This window comes from Mixophyes fleayi, chromosome 4, assembly GCF_038048845.1.
Source record: "Mixophyes fleayi isolate aMixFle1 chromosome 4, aMixFle1.hap1, whole genome shotgun sequence".
NCBI lineage: Eukaryota > Metazoa > Chordata > Amphibia > Anura > Limnodynastidae > Mixophyes > Mixophyes fleayi.
In genome coordinates this window covers 70335898-70347164 of record NC_134405.1, presented here as the reverse complement: position 1 = coordinate 70347164, position 11267 = coordinate 70335898, and the positions used below count along the sequence as shown (strand labels likewise).

Genomic DNA, 11267 nt, shown 5'->3' with positions numbered 1-11267 from the left:
CCATATATTTAAAACAAAATAAGTGGTATTTTGTTTTAGATTTATTCCAGTCCACCATCTGGCTTTGTGGGAATTTGGCAGCCTCCTGAACATAGGATACCTACTCCTTCCAAAGGACATTATTTGAATTGGAACTTGTTTATCTTCTCAGAGTTACGCGCTTTATTATCTATTGTATTTATGCCCATATATTTACTCAACATTTATAGAAAAAGTAAAAGTATATATATACAGTGTCTGATAATGGAATTGTGATACAGTAAGCCGCTGTGACTTGTATATATATATTTATTGATTTGTAGTGATTGCTGGTGTATTTCTGGAATATTTATTGGACAGCATAGATTACTGGTTATGGAAACATTCTGATTATTGTAAACATACTGCAGGCAGAAAACCAGGGACGGTGAGCAGATAAGTCCAGTGGAAACTCACTGTGTATATATGTGCTTGTTAGTGTGGACAGCACCAAAGAGTTTGCCAACATTGGAGAGATTAGAAGAGGTGGAAACCTGCGCACAGCCCAACGTGGATGAAGAGTAAGTGAATTCTTGCACAGCCTTCAGCTCCTGGAGTTCCCCTTGGGCCTGTGAAAAGGAAGCATTATTCAATCACCATTCAGGTTGTCTATTGCAAGGTATTGAACATTAATACATACAGGGAACATTAACATATTATTACAGGTATGGATGGGGAAGTAGGCACCCCATCTTATAACACTTATATATATGTGTGTGTATATATATATATATATATATATATATATATATATATATATATGTACATTTGCAAAAACATTGTTTTTTAAAGAAGTAAATTAAATAAGGGAATGAGTGGGTTTGCTGTGCATGCTCACTAAAGAGAGCCTCTTTCTGTGTATTGGAAAGAACTTGGGGTGAGGAGCCTATTGTGCTTTAATGCTCTTGGGGTGATGGGTAAAATAAAAAGCAAAGTGGTTGGGAGCAGACATTTGGGAACTGTGACAATAGGTAATTAGACGTGAAAATGTATGTGTTCTATGGCAAAAACAACAACCCGGGTCCCATGGCAGAATATATTATCCGCAGCAAGACCCACTACATGTAGCTGTGCTAATGAATTCTGAAACAATGCTGTAAGTTTCATAGCTCCTGTAAGGAGAGTCCACTCACTGGCGTTCTCCTGGGCCCAGTAGGTTGGAATTCCCCAGCACAGTCCTTCCACAGCGTTACCAAACTGGGAGAGGTCGCTCACTTGCTGGTTGGTGACAACGTAATGCTTTACCAGGTCCTCCAGCTCCTTCTTCTTCTCCTATGATAGGGAAAGATAACATGAACATTGCTAATTTCACCATTATTTAATTATATGGGAGGTTATTTAAGAACTGACATTGCAGTGCAAAAGATATCAAAAGGAGCTGTAATGAGAGTCAACACCAGACTGCAAAAACAGCTAAGATAGTTATCACTACCCTGGAGTGGGCTTTAGTTACAACTGTTACACTATTTTTTTCAACTACTTGTTCTATATCAGCACCTATTATAAAACAGTAGCATCACATACATCAGTGTAGTTCAAACATTAAAATTAAATGGGATAAGTCTGACACTTGAAGTAACGGCATCCCCAAAAGTCCTTGCAGGCATGTATTACATAGGTGCAACTCCTCTTTGTGTGGTATATGAATTTATGTTTGATATAGAGGAGCTTTTGATAACACAATAATCCCATAATAGTTTGAAAGGAGCTTCAAGTCCTAACTCTGTGCTGCTGGGGATCCTTCAACTACAGGCAGCTCAAGCTTGAACAGATCGCTGCCTCCCACAAGATTATCACACTCATTTTCAGCTCTCCCATAATCTATTTGGCTACAGGTTGGTCTAACTCCACCCACTTTAAAACAGGGAACACACTCATATGCAGAAGATCAACTATACAAAGTTATTTTGACCCTAGTCAAGTGCACCTTAAATGTTCTGTTTTTCAGAAATTAGTGCCAAGTGGTTATTAAGATCACTTATGATGCTAGAAAATTATACCTTCTTGAATGATTGTATATATATTAATGCACCACATACTAAAGGGGGGTCTTGTGTGCAAGAAATTGCTCTTTTTAAATCAATTTTGACTTTCACTATCTGTAAAGTACACTTCCCTCTACTATAATCGTCCCGTCACCCAGAGCACAAATAAGCTCCATTACAGAAATGTCATCTTGACTCGGAGAGCCTGGCGCAGTGGTATAAAAGCTGGAAAATGACAATACACATACAAAAGTAGGCAGTGAGTGCTTCGACCTGACTGCCACAGACCAATGTATAAAATCTTGTATTGACTGATAGGTTGTCACCACCAAGTATCTGATGATAAAGTAGGGTTAATACAGATTAACATGAATCATTATTTATCTTACACAACAAGACATTTACCCTCTTGGTGTGAATTAGCTCCTCAAGACGTCCAAGTCCTGGGAATTTGTCAATATCCATGTGTGCTACGACACAGATCCCTCTGTATGGCATGTGGTAGGCTACTATGTTCTGGGAGAAGACAAGAAGATGTATCATTAAGAGTTTACACTTTAAGCATGATCCTTAAAAAGTCCTCTCTGAAGTAATGTATGTTGGTGACTGAAAATAATTGTTGAAACTTGTCACACGAAGAGGACTATATTCAGAGGTGGAGCTTAGAGCTGTGCGCCCCAATGCCCCATTATCTCCATGGGCCCCGGTGCACCGCATCTGCTGCACCAATGGTAGTTCCGCCACTGATTAAATTACAGTAATTCTCAGGGCCACTCACCCCAAGACTGATATTTTCAGAAATGACCTGGGAATGTAAACTAGATTGTTCAGTGTAACCGGAGTCAGTGGCGGATCCAGGGGGGGGCGATTGGGGCGATCGCCCCCCCTAGCAGGGGCTTGCTGCTGACGGCTGCACACTGTGCAGGTCCGTTCAGCATTGACAGTATGCTGCCCGGCTGCTCTGATTGTGTTTTAAACACAATCAGAGCAGCGGGACAGCACACTGCCAATGCTGAACGGACCTGCACATACTGTGCAGCCGTCAGCAGCTTTAGAAATTAGAAAGGGGGCGGGGCCTAAATCGCCCCCCTAAAATCGCCCCGGGTAGAGCAGTTGCCTAGATCCGCCCCTGCCCGGAGTGACATGAGGGTATTTTTAAAAACAGCATAATCTGCCAACTACACTACATACCGCTCCTCCCACATCTTAAGACAGTGTCCTGAAACAGAGCAAAAAGCTGCGGATGCTGACATATGAGTGACTATGGCATGGACCTACCTATCCACACACTGCATTTCTATATGGTGTGTTCAGAGAGACTTATTGTGTCTTATTAAAGAGTACCACAAATAAACAACTCTGGCTTGTAAAGAAGCAAATTCAAGTCATCATAGAACTAAAGAAAGCAAGAAAACCCACTATACTATTGTCAATGAAAGCCATAACCTAGAGACAGCTGATATATTCCCACTACAGAAATCATTTAGAACTAAGAGCAAATCCAGCTAAAGGGATCAGATTTGCACCTGGGCAAAGCATTTTGTGATATAAAGGGGTGCAAATACATTTTCTTTGCATGCAGGGAACATACTGGCTGCTTTAGCATGTAGCTCATCAATACTGGCCAGCATTATTTTAACAGCACAATTTTAGAGCTGAGCTCGGATGTGCCCCCTCCTTTTCCAATTCTAAATCTGCCCACACATGTTAAATTTGCCGCCTTCCCTTGCAGAGCAATATGGTTTTTCCAAGGTTTAAAGTTGCACCTTTGAGCTGGTTTTGCTTCTAACGCTAAATCTGTGTACTACATTGCTGAAGTAGATGGTGATATAAGGGGTCCCGTCACCTACCTGCTTGTAATCAAAGACAGCATTGGATGTTTGTCTTCCAGAGTAGACATTAAACACAGCGACATGTTCATTAATGGTCACAGTGTGGTACACCCTCTCGCCATTGTATCCTGTGTTCATGTATTGGAAGGACTGTAAGACACATTTGAAGTGCTGAATCAGATGTCAATCATGAGCATTTAGTGGATGTAAAATAAGAGTGACACTGCTCTGCTTAGACAGATACAGGCTTAATGTGGCCATTGAAACACCAGAGGATTTTTGGTTGCGCCCCAAGCCTTAATGGGCCCCCAACATATTTGTTGCAAGGAACACAATAGGAAAGTTACTTTATTGACTTTATATAAATCCATACATTATTTCTATATATATTAGATTACTGTAATAAAAATGATAATAATAATAATATATATATGTAATGTATGCTACAACTGGCTTTAAGTATAACTCTATTGTTACCTAAACGTTGCTTTTGAGCATCATGTTTGTAATTTGTTTTATAATATATCTTTAATAGGGTCCACCGTCTAATGAAGCTCTTCTCATTCCCACCAGCAGACTGTTGTCGTTTAAAAAGATGGAAAATCTATATGGAAAATCTCAGCATGGAGGGAGTGAGGAGACCATCACTAAACTGCAGAGGACAGAGGGGACCTTAAGAGCAGATGAAACGCAGGACTCCAAGTAAGTCATCATTTTAATTTAGAGTTGGCATACGTATGTAGATTTTTGCGTATCTGGTGAGGCGGAATGGAGGTGGGCAAACATAAGCTGAATACGGTAAAGCCATATTCACTGTAATTTCATACTTAGACATGGACTCATTTCCAGGTGTACTCAGGCGTATCTCTTGCAGGTATGGAAGTCTGAGGCAACAATACATGATGATGATGATGTACTATCAAGCTGCTTCTGATTGGCTGATTGTGTATTAACCCTTCCCGCTGACAGTACTTAAATCACTAGCATAATAGCTATTAAATCATGGTCACCTATTAGGATTACTCATTTGTAACTTCCATTTGGACTATTGTTCATTGGATAAATAAAAGGTAAGATATGCATATGGGAATGTTTATATTTAATTATATGGAAAATGTGACTTTAGCATTTAATACGAACACTGTCAGTTATACACAGTTGTGTGCATGATGTACGCCAGGTTCAAATACTACTGTTTTTATGTTGAATGCATCTTGAGACATAGATACGTCTACGGACGTTTTTTTTTACATGCATCCTTTCCTATGTTCCTTCCGTGTGCAAAAGCGTCCATCTCTAAATGAGTCCCATTATGTCTAATACAATTTGAGTATATAAGAATAAAAACAACTTAAAAGTAATTTCCCTATAATTGTAAACATTTTAAGTATGTGTATAGGCTCCTATTGTACATGTATGCACTGTATAAACTGCTTAGGATATGAATGCTTTGTAAAAATGTTCACACCTCTTGAGGATTAATAACAATTGCAATCTCTTACCTCATCTCCCTGTAACGGAATTATGAAGACTGCCAACAAACCCAGGAGCAGAAGCTAAGAAATAAAGCAATTAAACAATTTAATGAAATGTATTTCTCTAGATAAGAACTAATATTCACAAATACATATATGTATATTCTCAGTACTTTCCCAGAATAATGTGAGATGACATATGCTGGATGGGTAATATACACCATTTATGTATGCTTTACTCTTTCTCTGAGCCAAGTGGGGCATTGCTGCTATTGCATTTTGTTTTCTCTTTTTGACCGTTCCCAATAGTTATGGCACATAGGTGCATCTGTCATGTTATAGTATACTTGACTAATCTTTCTATTGAAGTGGTAATGTGCGACATCATAGCCCTGACCCCACTGTGCTGAATTTGTCCCATTTCTCTACTTTGCATTGAGTGCCCTGGAGTTGTACTGGAAATTAGGGGGAAGAGGAGCAGATTTATCCAACCTCCAGTTGTTATGAAAACCCCAAGTGCCAGGATGCCCTGCCAGCCTCAGGCTATTTGGAAACCCTGGAACTGTAGCTCTACAATAGCTGGGAAGTTGTAGGTTGCCAAACTCCTGCCATGGCAACAGAATAAACAGGAGAATAGGTTAAATAGTAATCATTTCTTAATCTAATATCTAGGTAATTATATATGTACTGCTGACACATTCAGAAAATTAGCTCTATTGTAAAGAGCATATCCACCTTCAGATAACTTTGAGATAAAGGTTTGCACATGTCGTGTGCAAAGTTTGCTAAATGCATTCCTTTGTTTGCATGGTTTCCATATTGCTATCAACCATGTTTTCATATCATCAGTAAAAGTGTTTATTTTCATCTTCCTTGGATACGACACATAGCTGACACATTTCAATACAATCAAATCCAATGCATAGAGCACACCAGAGCTTTGTAATATCCTATGGCAACACAAATACGTAACTCTACTTGACCATATAAAGAAGTTAGAACAACCCAGAAGGAAACCAATATAAGAAAGCAATGCATTTAGTAAGAGTTGCAGAAAGGCGATAAATGATTGGATGGAAGATAACCCCATTAAATAGAGTATATGGTCACCTAGCAATAAAATAACATGTTTATAGGGTTGTATCATATCACATTATCTGGAGTACATGCAACACATTAGATTGCTTTCAAACAGAAATTCAACAGATTAACTTTAATTTATCTACTTTAGTCAATCATAGCACCATTGTGTTCATCTAGACCCCAGCATACTATTGACTAATTCTGCCAGATGACATGAAAACATTGTCTGTTTATGAATACAGATATGCAACGTACAAATACATATAATTACTGCAGCCACTCACCATTGTGCCCATTGTTGAGAGTATATTGAGAGTTGTGAGTTGTGTAGTCGTGCTCAGCCCATTTATATGTTCCAGCCAGAACCACGGAACAATGGTGTGAGATAAGACTGAGCGTTCCAATCAGTGATACACCAGAGTAAACCCTACGCGTAGGTGATACATGTTTGTTAAATAGGATCGGTTTAATATTCCACTCTTGTGACCCTTTCCCTTGAGAGACTTGCATCTGAAAAACTAGGCAAAAAATAAACAAATCGTGGACAGAGCAAGGGAGTGGAAATGACAGGGGAAATTAGTGTTTAATTAAAGAGAAGAAAAATGTGTTATGGAGAATGATGACTGTAGGTAATGGCCCAAAAAGTAAAGATATGAATCACAATATAGTACTGCAAACCCATAAATAATTAATATCTATTATACTACCTGGAATCCAATCAATACTTGTTTAATATAACACATCTAGCAACATACTGTAGTCATATGTGTTTTGACAACTGATATTCAAGATCACTAATAAACCAATTGTGCAATTGAAATACCCCCATATGTGGTAGTAGCACAGGGAAATAAAGGAGGACTTCCGGTGTGTAGAATCCCCCCGTAGACTAGAATTATAGTTTACTATTTGCCATTACCACTTCCTCTGGAAAATTTTTGTCAGACAATGTGATTTGTAGTCATTTCCACTGTATGTGGCATTTATGGTGGTAAACTAAGGGTTCTATATGTTAAACAATTTAATAGAATCCAATGTATATTCAAGACGTGAAGTGCAGTATTGGCAGTGTGACACTGTGAGTGCAGTAATGGCAGTGTGACACTGTGAGTGCAGTAATGGCAGTGTGACATTGACAGTGCAGTAATGGCAGTGTGACACTGACAGTGCAGTAATGGCAGTGTGACACTGTGAGTGCAGTAATGGCAGTGTGACACTGTGAGTGCAGTAGTGACAGTGTGACATTGACAGTGCAATAATGGCAGTGTGACACTGTGAGTGCAGTAATGGCAGTGTGACACTGTGAGTGCAGTAGTGGCAGTTTGACATTGTGAGTGCAGTAATGGCAGTGTGACACTGTGAGTGCAGTAATGGCAGTATGACACTGTGAGTGCAGTAGTGACAGTGTGACATTGACAGTGCAATAATGGCAGTGTGACACTGTGAGTACAGTAATGGCAGTGTGACACTGTGAGTGCAGTAGTGGCAGTTTGACATTGTGAGTGCAGTAATGGCAGTGTGATACTGTGAGTGCAGTAATGGCAGTATGACACTGTGAGTGCAGTAATGGCAGTATGACACTGTGAGTGCAGTAATGGCAGTATGACACTGTGAGTTGATGCTTTCTACAGTTATAAATAATTATTTGCAGCACACTCATTTTATACTCTCACTACTCAATAGAATATGAAATATATGTTTGGGGAACAGTTTTGAAGCAAGGGGAACATTTTTTTTCCCTTTGTTGTTGGTAGCACTAGCATTTCACTCACTTTGTATTAGGGATGTGCACCGGCGACTTTTGGTGTCTCGTGTTTTGTGTTTTGGATTCGGATTTTCGCGATGTTTTGGGTTCGGATTTGTTTCGCAAAACACCTGCCGAAAGGTTTTGGTTCGGATTTAAGGTTTTGGATTCAGATTTTTTTTGAAAAAAGCATAAAAAGTTCAAAAATCAAGTTTTTGGGCTTATTTTCACTCCTGCGCTATTATTAACCTCAATAACATTCAATAACAATCATTTCCACTAATTTACAGTGTATTCTGAACACCTCACAATATAGTTATTAGTCCAAAACGTAGCAACGAGGCATCTTTCTGGACTGCGTAGAGGAGTGGTCCCCACAATATAATAAGAAAACCAACTGGTCTTAATCGCACCAATAAATGTACCTGGACTGCGTAGAGGAGTGGGTCACCACAATATAAATTAAAAACCCTGAACTTGTATGATTCGCACCAATAATGTACCTGGACTGCGTAGAGGAGTGGGTCACCACAATATATATAATAAGAAAACCAGCAACTGGTATGAATCGCACCGAATAATGTACCTGGACTGCGTAGAGGAGTGGGTCACCACAATATAAATTAAAAACCCTGAACTTGTATGATTCGCACCAATAATGTACCTGGACTGCGTAGAGGAGTGGGTCACCACAATATATATAATAAGAAAACCATCAACTGGTATGAATCGCACCGAATAATGTACCTGGACTGCGTAGAGGAGTGGGTCACCACAATATAAATTAAAAATCCTGAACTTGTATGATTCGCACCAATAATGTACCTGGACTGCGTAGAGGAGTGGGTAACCACAATATATATAATAAGAAAACTATCAACAGGTATGAATCACACCGAATAATGTACCTGGACTGCGTAGAGGAGTGGGTCACCACAATATAAATTAAAAACCCTGAACTTGTATGATTCGCACCAATAATGTACCTGGACTGCGTAGAGGAGTGGGTCACCACAATATATATAATAAGAAAACCATCAACTGGTATGAATCGCACCATAAAATGTACCTGGACTGCGTAGAGGAGTGGGTCACCACATTATAATTTAAAAACCCTGAACTTGTATGAATCACACCAATAAATGTATCTGGACTGCGTAGAGGAGTGGTCACCACAATATAATTAATAAAAAACCCTCCACGGGTCTGAATTTCCAAAAAAGAAAATCTGGACTGTGTAGTGGGGTGGCCCCGGCACTAAATTTGATACCTGGCCCACAATACCTCCTCCAAGTTCCAAGTGTAGTGTTTATAACATATTAACACTACACTAATTCTAGCACGTCAAACCCTCTTGTTTTAAATAATGACAGGGCATTTAACTTTTGATTAAATTTTTGTAATTTGTTGACATTTTCTTTTACTTTTTGAACATGGCAAACGACTGTTGAATGGTCACATAATGCCCAAAAAATAGTTGCAAGATGGAATTGTCCTTGGTCCCTCCCACCCACCCTTATGTTGTTGAAATAGGACATGCACACTTTAACAAACCAATCATTTCAGCGACAGGGCCTACCAAACAACTGTGGCTGAAATGATTGGTTTGTTTGGGCCCCCACACCAAAATAACAATTCATCTCTCCCTGTACAAACTAAACAGGCTCTACTGAGGAAAGATGTCGTCCTCATCCTCAACCTCTGATTCCTCTCCCCCTACAGTGTGTACTTCCTCCTCCTCACACATTATCAATTCGTCCCCGCTGGACTCCACAACCACAGGTCCCTCTGTACTATCTGGAGGGCAGTGCTGTACTTCATTGAGGAATTGATTATTCATTTTTATAAACATCATTTTTTCAACGTTGTGAGGAAGCAACCTCCTTCGCTGCTCACTGACCAGGTTCCCCGCTGCACTAAAAAGTCTTTCCGAGTACACACTGGAGTGGGGACAACTCAGGTAAAATAGAGCCAGTTTGTACAGGGGCTTCCAAACTGCCTTTTTTTCCTGCCAGTAACAATATGGACTGTCTGACATGTCTATTTGGATGGTGTCAGCAAAATAATCCTCCACCATTTTTTCAATTGTGACAGCATCCAATGCAGCGACAGTAGACATGTCTGAAATGGTTGGCAGGTCCTTCAGTCCGGACCAGATGTTATCAGCATCCCTGCCAGCGGCTCTTTTAGGAGAACTGAGCTTTTTCCTCGCAGCCATAGATGTGGAAGAAAATGAGGGTGGAGCTGTTGGCATGTCACGGTCCTCTTCAGAGGACAATCTCCTGACCAGTAGGTCTTTGCACCGCTGTAGACTTGTGTCCGCCGGAAACAGAGACACAACATACGCTTTAAACCGAGGATCGAGCACGGTGGCCAGAATGTATTCCTCTGACTTTAAAAGAGTGACCACCCTCGGATCCTGGCAAAGCGTACGAAGGGCTTCATCCACAAGAGCTACATGCTTTGTTGGATCGCAATGCTTTACCAGCTCCTCCCTCACTTTCTCCTGCTGCTTCTGCAACAGCATGATCAGGGGAATGACCTGACTCAAGCTGGCAGTGTCGGAACTGACTTCTCGTGTGGCAAGTTCAAACGGCTGGAGAACCTTGCACAACACAGAAATCAGTCTCCACTGCGCTTGACTCAGGCGCATCTCCACTCCTTTGCCTATGTCGTAGGTGGCTGTGTAGGCCTGAATGGCCTTTTGCTGCTCCTCCATCCTCTGCAGCATATAGAGGGTGGAGTTCCAGCGCATCACAACCTCTTGTTTGAGGTGATGGCAGGGCAGGTTCATGCTTTTTTGATGTGCCTCTAGTCTGCGGTAGGCACTGGCTGAATGCCGAAAGTGTCCAGCAATTTTGCGCCCCACCGCAAGCATCTCCTGCACACCCCTGTCACTCTTGAGGTAATGCTGCACCACCAAATTAATGGTGTGTGCAAAACATGGAACGTGCTGGAAATTGCCCATATTTAATGCCCGCACAATGTTACTGGCATTGTCTGACACCACAAATCCCCATGAGAGTCTAAGTGGGGTAAGCCACTGGGAGATAATTTCCCTCAGTTTCTCTAATATGTTGTCAGCGTTGTGCCTCTTATTAAAGCCTGTAATACACAATGTTGCCTGCCT

At 40.6% G+C, this 11267-nt stretch overlaps 1 protein-coding gene across 1 annotated transcript; it reads right to left on the bottom strand.

Moving 5' to 3' along the window:
* Positions 1-328: 328 nt before the first annotated feature.
* On the bottom strand, positions 329-6689 carry LOC142150712 (gastrokine-2-like). Its single transcript, XM_075205909.1, has 6 exons — positions 6678-6689; positions 5338-5391; positions 3854-3985; positions 2409-2519; positions 1152-1290; positions 329-587 (listed from the first exon to the last, which is right to left on the bottom strand). Exons 1-6 carry the CDS (start codon positions 6687-6689, stop codon positions 496-498), a joined length of 540 nt encoding a protein of 179 aa, XP_075062010.1. The 3' UTR covers positions 329-495.
* Between the last annotated feature and the right edge of the window lie 4578 nt (positions 6690-11267).

Bases quoted from the DNA above. Each gene is read 5' to 3' on its own strand.
- LOC142150712 (XM_075205909.1), bottom strand. The intron at 3,986-5,337 runs GTAAGAGATTGC...TGTGTCTTACAG, and splicing joins TTCCGTTACAGGGAGATGAG to TCCTTCCAATACATGAACAC. The intron at 588-1,151 runs GTGAGTGGACTC...TCCTTTTCACAG, and splicing joins CTGGGCCCAGGAGAACGCCA to GCCCAAGGGGAACTCCAGGA.